The sequence below is a fragment of the Piliocolobus tephrosceles genome, chromosome 8, assembly GCF_002776525.5.
Source record: "Piliocolobus tephrosceles isolate RC106 chromosome 8, ASM277652v3, whole genome shotgun sequence".
NCBI lineage: Eukaryota > Metazoa > Chordata > Mammalia > Primates > Cercopithecidae > Piliocolobus > Piliocolobus tephrosceles.
In genome coordinates this window covers 96,737,782-96,754,577 of record NC_045441.1, presented here as the reverse complement: position 1 = coordinate 96,754,577, position 16,796 = coordinate 96,737,782, and the positions used below count along the sequence as shown (strand labels likewise).

The following is a 16,796-nucleotide window of genomic DNA, read 5'->3' as shown; positions in this document are numbered from 1 at the left end:
TAATGTCAGGAAATTTTTTTCTCTATGTTTACTTTTAGGAATTTTATTGTTTCATGTCTTACATTTAAGTGTTCAGTCCATTTGAATTAATTTTTGTGTATGGTGTAAGATAAGAGTTCATTTTTATTTTTTGTGCATGTGGATATCCAATATTTCCAATACCATTTATTGAAGAGACTATCCTTTTCCCATAGTATATTTTTGGTACCCTTGTTAAAGATTAATTGACCTTATATGTGTGGTTTTATTTCTGGACTTTCTGTTCTGTGGATCTGTGTGTCCGTTTTTATACCATTACCATACTGTTTTGATTACTATAGTTTTGTATTAATAATATACTTTGAAATCAGGAATTGTGATACCTCCAGCTGTGAAAAATGCCATTGGAATTTTGATGGGGATTGCATTGAATCTGTAGATTGCATTGGGTAGTATGGATATTTTAATAATAATAATTCTTCCAGTCCTTGAACACAGGTATCTTTTCACTTATTTGTGTCTTCTTGAATTTCTTTCATCAATGTTTTTTAGTTTTTAGTGTATAAATAATTCACCTTCTTGATTACATTTATTCTTACATGTTTTATTCTTTTTGATGCTGTTGTAAATGAGATTTTTTAAAATTTTCTTTTTTGATAGTTCATTGTAAGTGTATAGACATGTTTGTTGATTTTTGTATCCTGCGATTTTACTGAAAGCATTTATTCTAACAGTTTTTGGTGCTCATTCATAGTTATAAATGTTTAGAACATCCCTGTGTGGCTGAAAGATTATTATGATGATTTTTAGTTGTGAAAATTGAGGTCCACATTATTTAACTGACCAGTCTGAAGTCTACTGCTAGCAAGTGGCAAAAGATAGATCTTACTAACTTTGTCTTTTTTCCCTTAAACTATGTTCTCTCTCTTCCGAAATTAGAAGATTAAGTATGGAATCCAAATGGGCCCAGTGGTGAGAGTGGGAGTGAGATAATTGGATGATCTTAATACCTTAAGTGACAGCCAGACAGCTACACCTCTACGGTGGATGCAAACGTGTAGCATATACCAGATTTCTAAGTTAATGAGCAAGGAGTCTTGCATCTTAGTACTAGAGGCATACTATTGGGTTTATTCTATTGAATTCTCCCTCTATGACTGTTTTGCAGATCATCCTAATTCTTTTAGAACACACTCTTTTCAGGCAAGAGTATAATACATCTGTTAGATGTACATTCTCTTAGCTGTGATCACAGCTTAGGCATGTTTTTAAAAAGTTTTGGAGTTGGAGTTAGGAGATTTAAGTTCTAGTCAAGTGAGTTTCTGGCACCATCCAGTAATTATCACTTTGAGCAAGTTACTAAACATCTTAGTTTTAATGTTGGTTAAATTAACAATGTGAATCTAGCCGTCTTCTAATGCAGAGGTCAGCAAACCTTTTCAGTAAAGGGATACATAGTAAATATTTTAGACTTTGCAGGCTAAGAGGCAAAATGTAGGATATTATGTAGATACCTCAATAAGTAAGAGAAAAAACTCTTGTTACCCCACACCTCATTTGCCTGGGGTAAGTCATCCCACATGTTGGGCATGCTCTGTGCTCCGTCATCATCAACTGGAGACATTCTTGGAATAAAGCAAGAAGGGGCCTGGTGGGCATAACAGACAGGGTGGCCACCATGATCCTTTTCAGTCTATCACAGTGACACCCAGTTTCCTAAGCACCCTTCTTTCCTCCCAGAGAACCTAGCTGCCTCAACAAATTTCAGAGAATTGCTAGTATGCAGATCACCTTCTGTGATCCCCCGAAAACAAAACAAAAAACTGGAAAAACTCTGTAAGTTGGAAATAAAGGAGGACTTCCAAACTAGCAGAAGAGCCAAAAAAGAAATCAAAATGGACATTCGAATTAAAAGGACTATAGAACTACTTACAAGGTAGTAAAAGTAAAAAGAGATAAGAAAATATAATTACAACAAAAGGTAAGAAAGGAATGAGAAAAAGGAAAGGAAGGACAAATAGGTCAATATAAAGGTAGAAAAAAAAGTTTAGAAAATCGTTAGCTATATTAAAAACAAATGGAGTCTATGGTCCTAATGAAAGGTAAAAGCTGTCAGAGTGACTATAAAAACAAAATCCCACTATATGTTATTTACATGAGAACTGTTTTAAATTGAGAAAACATGAACCTTGAAAGTAGAATCATGAAAAGTAAGGTAAGAAAAAGGCAGAGCACATAAAGGAATGCTAATATAGCTATATTAAGATTAGAAAAAAATACATCGTAAGCTAAGACATTACTGGAGAAAAAAAGGGTTATTATATTGAAAAGGTTTGTCAACAAAACGTAATTTTAAATCTGTATGTACGTTACCTAGTAACGTAGCTTAAAAAATACAAAGCAAAAAAAGATTCTGTGATAACGGAAGAATTTTAATACCTCTGTCAGTTTTGATCAGGCAGATTTTAAAAATGGTGTATGTAAGATTTAACCATACAAATAATGTCTATTACATATGTGTCTTGTGTAATAGACATATATGTAACAAAGCAATAGACATGTAACAAAGCACATAACAGTTGCAAAATACATATTCTTTTCAACACACACACAGAATATTTATAAAAGATATTTCAAGATGTAACCTAATTATTGATACTGAATTAGAAATTAAAGTCTTAGACTTTTGAATGCAGAGCTTTGTATTTTGATGTATTAATATAAATTGCTTTTCCAGTTGAAATAATGTTTCATATTTACTGAATATAGGATTTTTCTCTACATAAGATACTCTATATGAGATATTTATTATCTGTTCACCCTTGGATTTGTTAGTAAAGTAATCGCAGACTGAATACTGCATGACAATTTTGATTCAAAATGGTAATGGGAAATGTAGTATAGTGAGATGATCATGGATTCTTGAATTCTTGCTAAGCCAGTAGATCCGGAATATGGGGAAAGTTACTTAAGATCTCTAAAGCTCATCTATAAAAAAAAAAAAGTTTAATAATGTCCACCTTGTGGACATGAGGGTAATGAGGAATAACATGAGATAGCGTGTATAGAGTACTTAGTACCAAGCAAATTACTACTGCTATTAGTGTTTTTATTATTCATAGGATGTTTACTTAGCATCTGTAAAGTATTAGTCCCTAATTAAGTGACCATTTTAATTCCTAAGACTTATGATTAGGTATTACAGATAGCGTAACCTAAAACTCTTATTCATATTGCCACTGAACAGTTACAGGTAACTAAGTCTCCAAATGTTATCTTACTGCCATTGCTGGCTCTTTTTCCTGCTGGCCTATGGGAGATAAAAATAAGATATTAGGAGAAGACAATGGGCACTCAAAGAATTTCAGTTCTTGGATCAGCTTCCTTTCTTAGATTTCAGAGAACTTAATATTTTACTTGGCCTTATGAATGTTAAGTGATTTTGTACTTTAATTTTGACCTATCAAAATGCACTTTTGCTTTTACTAATAATCCTTTTGGTGTTTTCCTGAGTACATGATCAGCAGTAAGTTTTAAAGCAATGGTTGGGTACGGTGGCTCACGTCTGTAATCTCAACACTTTGGAGGCTAGGTAGGTGCATCAGTTGAGCCTAGGAGCTCAAGAGCAGCCTGGGCAACATAGCAAAACCCCATGTCTACAAGTACAAAAAATTAGCTGGGTGTGGTGGCATGTGCCTATACTACCAGCTACTCAGGAGCCTACTGTGGGAGGATCACTTGAGTCTGGGGAGGTTGAGGCTGCAGTGAGCCATGATTGTGCCACTGCAATCCAGCATGGATAATGGAGTGAGACCTTGCCTCAGGAAAAAAAAAAAAAAAGAAAACGTTTTAAACCAAGACTAAGCCCAGTTCTGAAGGATGTATTTCTTATCTTTTATCTAACCAGCTACCCAACTCTTAAAAAGGCCTAAATCCATATTATAATTGTTTTATTCCCAAAGGAGTATAGATTTTGTATTCTGAGTTATTTAGATAGAAATTCTGTAAAATGTTTAGAGAAGGAATGTGCTTTATTTGCAGCTTTTAAAGGTTTGGCAGTCATGTGTCTGAGTCACTAATGAAACAAAGCTGTCTCTAGTAGAATTCTTAAGGACTGATTGTTTGAATCAGTTGTTAAACTAGGACTCTTGGTTGGGCTGAGTGCAGTGACTCACACCAGTAATCCCAGTGAAACAGGAAAAGTTCCCTTGTCTCCCTCACAGGGGTAGTGGCTCGCCTCTTCAGTGTCCTGCTGCTCAAACCTCTAATGGGAGCATGCTCACGGACAGGTTGTGGAGCTCCGACCCCACGGCAGCATCTAGGGATGAATGCTTACAGCTCCTGAAGCCCCAGTAGGCGTGTGTTGCAGTGTGCTTTTTTAGTTTTGCCATCTGTAGGTGGCTTGTGTTAGCTCAATTAGACCCTCTGCCGTATCAGGAGGAGAGAGGGCTTTCTGTATCCCAAGTTCTTGCCTTGGTGTACCGAAAAAATCAGCTCAAATGTGGGCTTGGAGAATGAGTGCGAGGTTTTATTGAATAGTGGAAGTAGCTCTCAGCAGATGGATGGGGAGCCCGAAGGGGAATAGAGTGGGAAGGTGGTTTTCCCCTGAAGTCTAGCCGTTCTTGGCCAAACTCTGTGTCGTCTCACCATAGATGGCCTGCTGTCATCTGCAGATGTCTGCCGGGTATGTTCCTCTCGCTGTCCAGCCGCTTGTGTGTTCTTCCACTGGTGTATTCCTCTTAATGTCCAGCCACTTGTATCTCTACCTGCTAGGGTCTGGGGATTTTTATAGGCACAGGATGGGGGCGTGGCGGCCAGGGTGGTCTTGGAAAATGTAACATTTAGGCACGAAAACTGAAATGCCAGTCCTTACCTAGGTCTGTGGGCACAGACTTGGCGGTGGAGCACTAGCCAGGGACCATGCCCTTCTCTACCCAGCACTTCCCTGCCTTCCCCTCCTGTATCACCGACCCTTTGGGAGGCCAAGGCAGGAGAATCACAGAGCCAGGAGTTCAAGACCAGCCAGGACAACACAGTGAGACCCTGTCTCTACAAAACAATAAAAAAATTAGGTGTGGCAGGCATGTGCCTGTAGTCCCAGCCACTTGGGAAGGCTGAGTTGAGAGGACCACTTGAGCCCAGGAATTTGAAACTCCAATGAACTGTGATCAAGCCATGGCACTGTAGCCTGGGTAACAGAGCGAGACCATATCTCTAAAAAAAAAAAAAAACGAGGACTCTGACAACTAGTCCTAGTTGTCAGACTAGTAAACATGTACAAATTTGTGTTTGTGTTTACAGATTGCAAAGTAGTCATTTTCTTTGCAGACGTTTTTTGTGATTCAGTTATTATCTTTATCAGACTGTAAGATGTTTCAGAAACAAAAGTATTACCTAATCTTATTAAAACAGTTTCTTATAAAAATGTTCTCTTTTAGATTACCTCTCTAGTGACCCTTCAGCTGTTAACCCTGGTTGGCCATGACGATCAGCTTGATGGACCAAAATATAAATGCACAGTGTCTCTAGACTTCATCAGAGCTATTGCAAGGTAAAATGTCTTTAATTATGTAAATGAGATACTAAATATAAAAATTAGTGTTTTCCTAATGTAATGTCATTAGTCATGACATTTAAACATGAAAAAATCATGTATATAAGTGCCAAGAATGAATAACCGCTACTATAGAATGAACTTTCTCAAATTTACAAATGACATATAATTGGGAGAAATAGCTAATATGTTAGAGAACAAAAATCAAGATTCTGAAAGACCTTAATAGGCTGGAATAAATGATCCCATAGTAGCAAGGTAAGATTTAATGGACAGTTGGCTACAGAAAACTCTCTTGTATTGAAATACGATGGGAGAAAGCTGACTTAAGTCCTAAATTTTTTAGCTAACTACAAGGCTTTAAAAATCCTGACTTAGGTAACACTGATAGAAATATAGTGTCTAGGTCAGGGGACATAATCATTCTATTGTGTGTTGTCACAGGCAGATCAAATCTGGTGTGCTGTGCTGTGTTTAGAGTTTTCGGAGAGACAAATGGATACATGCTGAAGGGGCACGAGGAGAGTGGTAGAATGAGGAATTGTGTCACGTCCCTGACTGAAGGACAGAGTGAGAGAGAAAAGCCTTAGGAAGGACACGTGAACAGTCTTAAGTATTTCAGGGGTCTGTCATGTGCAAAATGGATGAAACTAATTCTGAGTAATTCTAGAGTGTTAGAAGTTCTGGGGAAGAAAGTATATTTGTCAAAATGAAAGCTGTCTAAAAATATGAGTTTCCTTACAAAGAGGTGTACTTAGTGTTATGGAAAATGTTCAAACCATTTATATGAATAAGTGACTTCATCATACGGTTGCAGCTGGATAACAATCTGTCAGGACTATAATGGAAGAGGTGATGAGTGTGTAGACTGGCAGGTTGAACAGGACATTCCATAGACAGTGTGTTCCTAATCTTTTTGAATATGAAGATTCAATTTTAGCATCCTTTAAAAATTAGTCATGAATGTATTTACATATATTTCAAAATTAACAGTATATAGGCATGAGACATTATTTTTTTCAGCCTAAAACAGTGCTTGATATCAGTATAGATTTGCAGATCTCCTCTGATGATTAATTTTACAGCTTCTTGAGATTCTGAAGTCCATAGGTTGGCAGCTTCTCCTTGAAGCCTCTTCTGAATTAAAAGTGCTCTGAAAAATAAATAAATAATAAATTAGTGAATGAATGGCCAGGTGCGGTGGCTCACACCTGTATTCCCAACAGTTTGGGAGGCTGAGGTGGGAGGATTGCTTGAGGCCAGAAGTTCAAGACGAGCCACAACGTAGTGAGACCCCCGTCTACAAAAAAATGTTTTTGAGTTCTGTGATAATATGATGCAGGTATTTACCACATTTTTGTGGCATATAGGCTCTAAAACATGAAGTCAAGGGTTTTAATGTTTCATTTTAATAAAACCACGCAAACTTTTACACAGAAAATTGAGCAGAAACTTATTTTTTAGTGTGTTAAGTATGATCACAAAGCAATTACTTCCTTTTAAAAAGCAATTATATTGGAACTTCTGTATCTAAGAGCCTCTATCCAAGGCATAAATTTGGAGGGAAGCCTGTTTATTTCAAGGATTTTATTATTACTCTGAATGTGTTAGGTTGTGCCCCAACATAATCATATGCAAAACAGAAGTTTGTGGGTTCCTAATATAGTGAATCTCCATTGAATCAGACCTAATTTGACATTCCTTTAGTGCAGAGCATCACAGTGATGGATGCTAAACACATCCAGAGACATGCACTTTCATTTACCACCTTGCAAGCAAGAACTTTAGACCTGGAATCTTGGCATGGAACTTGGGGACTCTGTAACTTTCTTTTGTTTTCTTTACTGTTCCCTACTTCCCATGGGCAATATCCGTAGAATGAGCACCCGCTCCTCCCCACACCTGCCCTCTTCCATTCTCTCATCCCCGTGTTTTGTACTTCTTTTCTGCTGACTTTACCTTTCATTCTTTCCCTCCCTCCCATGTGCCCCATTCTTCTAATAGTCTTCCTCATTGCCTTAGCTAAAACCTGATTCCTTCTTTGGGATGCTGCTTCCCCTGGACTTATCTCTAGTTGTAGCAATGTATTTTCTCAAACCCTAATCCCTCAGGGTTGGAGGTCATTTCAGTGCCATCCTTTCTGTTGCCACTTCCAGACTGTTACTGCCCCCAACTTCTTATAAAAATGTGGACTTCCTTGAGACCCATGCAACCTGGCTCTATTTCCCTATTCTCCTTAAGACTGATTTTTGTCTCCCCAGCCATTCCACTTCATGTGTTGAAATAATAGGGCACCTGGTATCCAGACTTCTTTTCTACCTGAATTTTTTTTTTTCTTTTTTTTTTTTAGATGGAGTTTCTGGCTCTGTCGCCCAGGCTGGAGTACAGTGGTGCGATCTTGGCTCACTGCAACCTCTGCCTCCTAGGTTCAAGCGATTCTTCTGCTTCAGCCTCCCATGTGGCTGGGATCACAGGCACACACCACCATTCCTGGCTAATTTTTAGCAGAGACAGAGTTTCACCATGTTGGCCAGGCTGGTCTTGAACTCCTGACCTCAAGTTGATCTGCCTGCATCAGCTTCCCAAAATGCTGGGATTACAGGCATGAGCCAGTGTGGCCAGCCTCCACCTAAATTCTTGACTCTGTTTAAACCACAAATTCTCATGTCTGTGTTCATTCTGTTCAGTCTTCACTCTGTTTCACAGAACAAGGTTGAAACCATCAATTGAGAGTTGAGCTGCCTGTGTTGGTGGCCATCTTCTCTTACTTTCCTTTTTCAGCAGGATGGGTTTCCTCTTCCTAAGGTGGATTCTTCTACCTATGCTCTGAATTCCATCTCCTCCACTATCCGAGAACCTCTGTTAGTCTCGGCTGTTTGTCCTCTCAGTGGCACCTAACACTGTTGGCTACTCTGTCTTTCTTAAAACTCTCTTCTCTTAGACATGATTCCACAGTATTCTGGTGTTCCTCTTTATTCTTTGGTTGTTTTTACAAACAAAGGTTATCTTTACCACTTGACCTTTAAATATAGCTGTTCCTTGAGGCTTGGCCCTAGGCTCTTTTCTCATATTACATTTTTTTCCCTAGGCAACTTGAGCCACACCTGTGACTTCGACAATCATCTGTGTATTAATAATGTCCCTATTTTTAAAGACCAGATCTATTTTTTATAATATTCTTGACCTTTATTATTGTTTCCCAGCTATATTAATACATTTCCAAAACCGAACTTAGGAATTCTAACCTCTGCTTCAACCCGCCAACAAAAAGTGAAACATCTGGCTTTACTCCAGTGTTTCTTATTTCAGTGATAAGCACTGCAGTCTGCTCTGTTGCCCAGGCCTGAAATTTGAGAGTCCTTCTTGACATCTTTCTCTCCCCCACTCGTAATATTCAACCATTTGGCCTATTGAGCTTACAAAGCCCCTCTTATTTGTCTCAATTTCATTCACTTGTTATCATGATACTTTTATCACTCTAGATCAAGCCACCATCATCTCTTCTCTAGCAGTCTAATTGATCTTTTGTCTACTCTTACCCTCTTATAATTTGTTATCCATGCTGTAGCCAGAATGATTTTATAAAAATTTAATGTCACCCTGCTCCTTAAAAAAATTCAGTAGTTTCCCATAGCTCTTGAGATAAATAACAGAATCTTTTAAGTAACTTACAAGGCCCAAATGATCTGGCTCCTACCTGTGCCTAGCCCCATCTAGCACATACACCTTCTTTCCTCGGTATCTGCACTTTAACCACTGTGGCTTTTTTCCATTTTTTATATTCACCATTCTGCTTCCCATCCTTGTATATACAGCATTTTCCAGCTTCTCTTCTCCTTCACCTAGCTAACTGCTACATAACCTTTAGATTTCATTTTAAATGTCTGCTCCTTAAAGACACCTTCTCACAAATACCACGGCCACCATCATCACCCCCGCCCCATACCACACACACACACACACACACACACACACACACACACAATTTGGAAGTTCCCATTTTGTTCTTCATTATACTTAACAAGTTTTACTTAAATAATTGAATAATTAGAGTTCATGTTTCTTTCTAGAATATAAGCTCATAAGCTCAAAGCAGACTGTTTATGTCTATCACTGCCTTATCCTCAAACCTAGCACAGTGCTTTAAACTTAGTATGTACTAAATAGATATTGCATGTTTTCCTACAGTGATTAGCAGTAAAAATTCAGATGAAGGGAAACCATATGAATTTGTTTTGGGGGACAGCAAGAAGGAAGCTCAGAGACAGTCTCATTCCAAATCAAGGCTTGATGGGAGAGGAAGTCCTAAGGATAGTTACCAAAAAAAAGGAAGGTTGGCCTCATTCCAAACACCTGTGGCAGAGAACAAATGAGATAAATGAGATAAGAAGGATCACAGGATATAACCTAAATGTCTAAAATGGCAGTCAATCAATAGCATCATGTATTTTTATACAGTTACTGAAAATCACACTTTTGAAGGATAGTAACATGAGAAAATAACTCATGATGTGAGCTTAGGTGCATATAACAGTTCATATAAAGTTGTATATAAAGGAAAACTAGGAAACTATAAGGGAAGGGAGTAATGGTCAAAAGTCAATTGTCACCAAGAAATCAAGCAGAATTCTCTGATTTACTGATAAAGCAGTCATTTGTAGCTTTATCCAGAACACTTTCAGTAGTATGATGAAGTAGAAGTCATATTGTAGTACTTATGAGAAAGTAGATGTAGCAAAGAGAGAGAATGTTTTTCATTTATTTATTTAACATTTGTTGTGTTGCCCATTAGAAACAAAACACTGTGGTAGGCTTTGGGGAGATACAGCAACAAATATAACATAGCTATATGCTATTTTTATTAGCCTATATTCTAGGATTTATTTATTTATTTATTTGCTATAAAGGAGAGAGAGGATTTTTTTTTCCTTTTTTTTTTTTTTTTTTTGAGACAGAATCTCACTCTGTCACCCAGGTTGGAGTGCAGTGGCGTGATCTCCGCTTACTGCAACCTCTGCCTCCAAGGTTCAAGTGATTCTCCTGCCTCAGCCTCCTAAGTAGCTGGGATTACAGTTGCGTGCCACAACGCCCGGATAATTTTTGTATTTTTAGTAGAGATGGGGTTTTGCCATGTTGGCCAGGCTTGTCTCAAACCCCTGACCTCAGGTGATCCACTGGCTTCAGCCTCCCAAAGTGCTAGGTTTACAGGCATCAGCCACTGTGTGTGGCTGAGAGAGGATTATAACTGCTAAAGGGGTTGTATGGTTGAGAGAGGGTTATTATTTATTTTTTAAAGATTTGAGCATATTTAAATGCTGACAGGAAAGAACAGATAGAGAAGGAGAGTTAATGATACAAAAGCAAGAAAGATTAATTTAAAGCACGCAATTCCTGAAATGTTATATAAGCATGGGATTTAGAATTTGAGTTGCAAGAGCCCTGGATGAGAGAGCAGATCTTGCATTATAACAAGAGAAAAAGATGGATTCTGATGGAGCTGAATTTGGAGGTTTGGTGGCAAACAGTTGAGGGAGTTCTGATCTGATGACTTCTATTTTCTCTGAGAAGGAGAAGACAAAATTGAGACTAAGGGCAGAAGTAGTAACAGTTTAGAGAAATCTGAAACATTTGAAATAGCTGCCATGGGGAATGGAAGAAACTGTTGAAAGGAAAGCAGTTTGTTGGGAGTGTTGAGGTTCTTGACCTTGAATTTACAATGGCACCAATCTGTGAGACTTGTGGTGTTCTCCAACACCAATCCATATGCTAGAGACTGGGACAGCTAATAATTATAATTGAAATCACATCGTATTGGGGTTTTGCCAGGTAAGTTCAGTGGATTCCAGCAAGTAACCACCTGACCTGATGAATCATGGAATCTAAGCTAGGAAGCCCAGGAAGGAAGTAAAGCCAGTCGGGGGCTAGTAGTTCAGTGCCTAGCACATAGATACTCAGTTAATGTTTGTAGATTAGGAAAAAATGAAAGCATTTGTGAACTGATTGTCCTAACATGTTCCAGATAGCAAAAAAGGAAGAAATTGGGGATCATAAGGTAGAATGTCTGAATTTATTTCTTTAGAAGTAGAGCATTTCTGAGTGTGATTATGAGAGTAGAAAAGCTTATTGGAGGTAAGAAATTATATAGTGAAGTCACTAGGCTGACGCAGGACTTGGGTTGGAAAGGAAGACTGAACTGTATGCTAAATTACTCAGTGGCTAAGGGATAGCGACAGAGAGGATGGGGATGGTGAGCAGAATGGTCTTAATCTCAGAGTAGCAGAACTTTTTGCACAGGACACCAGCCCCACCTGACAGAACTGTCTGGGGGTACAGTAGAGAGTTAAACATTCATTGGAAGGAGCTGAAGAAAAGACTGTCCTTTGCGGGGAGCCCAGTTTCATTTAAGCCTGGAAGGGGAAAATTAACCATTCCTTGAAGAGATAGAGGATATAGAGACTACAGTGGAAAGGTTTAGACAGAGAAGCTGTAGGAAGCTGATTCTAGAAAGGGAACATAGAATTTGGAGATAGAGTATGAGAGAAGGCAGATAACAGATGACTGAGAAGCTAACTAAATATTGTTCTTGGATTGTTCTTAATGTGAATGGTAGTTACACATTTTCAATTGTTTTTCTTCCACAGTCAGTGGGAAGGCACTATAAGATAAATTGAGGTTACAACTTAAAGTTTTATGGTCGCAAGTTGTCAGAAAAAATAATTAAAAAAAAAACTCAAACTCAAACTGCCCACAAAAGTAAAAGGAAACAAAATAGTATCCTAAAAGAAAATATTTTAATGAATCAACAAAATGTAATAGAGGGATAAAGGCAAAATTAAATCCTTAAATATATGCCATATAATTAACTTGTATTAACGTATTCTAAATTCTGATTTAAGAATTACTCCTAGGGGCCAGGCACGGTGGCTCAAGCCTATAATCCCAGTACTTTGGGAGGCTGAGACGGGTGGATCACGAGGTCAGGAGATCGAGACCATCCTGGCTAACATGGTGAAACCCCGTCTCTACTAAAAAATACACAAAATTAGCCGGGCGAGGTGGCGGGCGCCTGTAGTCCCAGCTACTCGGGAGGTTGAGGCAGGAGAATGGCGTAAACTCGGGAGGCGGAGCTTGCAGTGAGCTGAGATCTGGCCATTGCACTCCAGCCTGGGCAACAGAGTGAGACTCCGTCTCAGAAAAAAAAAAAAAAAAAAGAATTACTCCTAGGAAAATTGCCACCACACTATTTGTGTTTACTATATTTCTTTCCAGCTGGTTACTTGAGCAAATAATTCATTTATGTTCTGTGGAAGAATCTCCCATAGTATATTGAAAGTTATCCAAAGTTTAAAATTGTACTTACATGACTCTCATATACATCTGTGGCGATGGAAAGCCAGGGAACATCCATGCAAATCACACAGTTCTCTTGTAAGTTACGCCTTTATTTAAAGAGGATTGTTTGTCTTCAAGTACTTTAAAGCACAAAGTTATCTTTGGGATGTGTGGCATATTTTTTTATGTTGCCCCTGTGGTTATTCTAACAAATTCTGCCATGTCTTAAAATAATATATGTGAGATCAATTGGCAAGTTACGTATTTATATTGGGGGTGAAGGAATGGTAGAGGCAATGACACATCTTGGGAAGTAAATGTTTCTTAAAGGAGTGTTGATCTTATATATAAGATCAGGAATTGATCTTATATTCAATTCCTGATTGATTTATTTTTTTAATCTAAAACTCTTACTATATGATTCAGTTTGCATGAATACTTACCACCGACAAGCACAGAAAGGGAATATAGTGAAAGTTTTGTGAACATTTAAGTTGCTTAGTGTTTTTAAGTCACTCCATTCATTCTGTTAAATCTGTTCTATTATTACTTTTATTGTACAAACTATGCTAATGCTATAGTAACACAAATAGATTTCTCAAAAAATAGAGAAGTCCTGCAAACATCACAATATTTTCATTTGTTTGTGCTCTCTTCTAGTACTAGTCCATTAGACAAACATTTCTCTGCAGCCTTTACAACTTATTTGCAATTCTTTCTTCTCCCTTTCTCCCTTAATATTGCTGGTATATCTTCATATTGATCATTTTGTATGGCTTTATAATATTTCATCAAATAACGTATTGTAATTTATGGATTCTCCTAGTATTGGAATTTAAGTTGTTTTAATCTTACCTGCTTCAAAAATTTCATTTTCACCCAAGTCCAGGCAAAAAAAAAAAAAAAAAACAGCAACACAACATTAAGTCTATTTTACTGTATCAATTTAGGTTACCTAAGACTCAAAGTCATTGTGGAGAAATGTGCCTGGAGAGATGTACAAATACCACTTGCCTTTTTTGTCCGTGGTTAAAAGTAGTCTATTCATTTCCTTTCTATGGTCCTCTAAATAAGATCTTTTCAATCAGTATCATGATTTTTTAAAAATCATGGGTTGGCCGGGCGCGGTGGCTCATGCTTGTAATCCCAGCACTTTGGGAGGCCAAGGCGGGCAGATCACCTGAGGTCAGGAGTTCGAGACCAGCCTGGCCAACATGGTGAAACTCCATCTCTACTAAAACTACAAAAATTAGCCAGGCAGGTTGGCACATGCCTGTAGTTCCAGCTACTTGGGAGGCTGAGGCAGGAGAATTGCTTGAACCAGGGAGGCAGAGGTTGCAGTGAGCCGAGATCACGCTATTGCACTCCAGCCTGGGCAACAGAGCAAGACTCCATCTCAAAAACAAACAAAAAAAATCATGTGTCAAAAGTCCTTGGGTGTTTCTAGAGTTGAATGAAAGAAAAACATAAAATAACGTTATGATTTAATAACCATACTTTTTGCATCTTTATGCATAAGATTTTTTTTTAACTATTTTTAGTTCTACAGGATTGTCTGGCAGTATTTTTATACCATTTGGAAAGGCTTAGTATTCTTCAGAGAGACACTATTACAATGAAGCAAGGTATTCTTCAGTCCAACATTAGGTATCACAATAGCCATAGCATCTCTTTTTAGCTATTTTTAAATGTGTTTTCATAAGCAGTATCTATAGTTCCCCATTCCACATTTTGAAAAATATTTGATATGTCAGTCATTTGCTTAGAAACTTTTTTAGAAAGTATATTGCAAAATGATAGACAAAAACATTAATTGATGATGGTTTAATAAATAAGAGCATGCAATTAGTGAATCTCTGAAAGGCTGTTCTCACATGGATGATTATTTTTGCAGAATTGAATACTTAAGGCTTTAATTTTATACTTATTGCTAGATCATTATATCCAATTATTTTGACCATTTATTCAAATAATAAACCTCCAAGTCTGAATATTTATAGTGAAGAATGAGTTTGGTGAAAGGAGAATAATTATATGTCTCTCTCTCTGCTATTTTATTCTGCCTGCCATCAGAGTACAAAAATATACATTCACATCGTCTGTTTGTTGTATCGTGTTCTTGGATCATACAGATTTAGTTACAATACACGCACAGGTCAGCCAGCGTTAAAAGACTGAAAAGAATGAAAACTACAAATGAGGACAGATGAGCTATGCATTATGTAATGATAAAACAGGTGTCTCGGAAGATAAACAATGTTCAGAAGCAAAGAAGATTTAAATACTTTTGAATCTCTAATTACTTTATTCTGGATATTAGACAAAAAGCAAATAGCTTTCAAATGAAGTCTAAACTTTCTGTAGTACAATTGAAGTACAGAATGTTGAATAGCTCTAGCTTCGTTTACTTTTTTTTTTAGAAAGGCAAACTTTGTGCATGGCAAAAAACTTTAAAAAATTGTGTTCGTAATAACATTTTAAAGAATTAAGGTCAGTCCTATCAGGGTGCATTTAATAGTACTATAGGATTTTTAGCATTAGTCGTGAATTATTTTCCATGTGCTTTCCAGAATCATACAAAGCTGAGCAATCTAGGGGTGAGAATGCTAACATATTATCTGTTTTTGTTTTTAGGACGGTGAACTTTGACATAATAAAATACTTGTATGATTTCTTGTGAAAACAAGCTTCAAAGCCATATGGACACTGTGACAATGACTAAGCCAAGCTGTGTTCATCCAACTACTTAGCTGGCCAAGGAGAGGAGTTCTTTGGCTCTACTGGATTTGTCCAAACAGGTGCTGGCCCAGCATGGAATCTGATGAAAATATTCTGATTGGTCTGGGTGGATGTGAGCAGAAGACTATTTACCAGGGACCCTGGAGTATTTGGAAGCAACGTGTTAATTATAAACAGCAGGGTTTGAGCACAATCTGTTCTACTCTTAATGATGTTATCTTAACACTGAAATTGCCTGAAACCCATTTACTTAGGACTACATTTTGCTCTGTGAACTATCCCCTGCGCTTTGAACGTGCCAGCAGCCCTTGTTTATATGCCCATTCTTTTCACTTCCTCTCCACAGGAGCCTCTGCAGTCGCTTGCCAAAGCAGATTTTCCTAAGGCCACTGTTTTAAAAGATCATAGTTGCAAAATATAATAAATACAAGCTTTTTTAAATCCAAGCTTGTATGTGCTTATCTTTTCACTTGCTTTTCTCAAAAGGCAAGGTACTTTGATCAGAAACAGACCAACTTTCCCTCTTTCAGCCTACTTGATAACTGTGGTATGCTTGTATAAGGTTTATCTGGTCACTTTCTTAAAATTAGCTACCCAACCCAGTTTTTTTTTTTTTAATCAGTATCTTGATTTTATTTTCTTTCTTTCTCTTTTTTAAAATCACTGACCTTTAAGAGTTCCACAATATATTTTTTTCCTGTTGTATCACTTGTGAACTTTGGTTTTGATTTTCTTGTCCATATTTTTGAAGAAGTTTTCTTTTACCATTTGAATACTTGAAAATTATTTTAAGCAGACTTAAAGTTCTTAATTATAAAGCCTAGTGTAAATTTCAGTGGCATTTTATTTCATTTTTTTGAAGAAAAATTCTCACAATAGGCACTTTTAGTGTAACTATCTGGTTCAAAGAAAGCAAGTAGTTATCTACTATTTAGAGGTAATGAGTTAGGGAGAAAAGGAATGCAATTCCTTTCGCCTCCCTACATAAATAAGACAGACTTTCTTGCCCGAAGATTGACATCCACAGCAAGTGATAGAGCATCCTCACTGTAAGTCTCTTGTCCCACAGAAAATGAAGTTTGTGTTTCACAAGATGTTTGGAGATGCCAGGATCAGGGAAAAGCCATGTGTAGTGTGGATTCTGGCTTAGTTTCCTGCATGTAGAAATCCATGTTATCAAGGTGTAGAAAAC

The 16,796-nt window shown here is 37.4% G+C and overlaps 1 protein-coding gene across 1 annotated transcript in view; it reads left to right on the top strand.

Moving 5' to 3' along the window:
* The window catches only part of ORC5 (origin recognition complex subunit 5), a 79,547-nt gene extending 63,497 nt beyond the window's left edge, over positions 1 to 16,050 (top strand). The window contains exons 13-14 of the mRNA XM_023192541.2: positions 5,418 to 5,530; positions 15,500 to 16,050. Of these exons, the coding sequence (XP_023048309.1) occupies positions 5,418 to 5,530; positions 15,500 to 15,545 (159 nt within the window). The 3' untranslated portion in view covers positions 15,546 to 16,050. The remainder of the gene's footprint in view (positions 1 to 5,417; positions 5,531 to 15,499) is intronic.
* Positions 16,051 to 16,796: the final 746 nt, after the last annotated feature.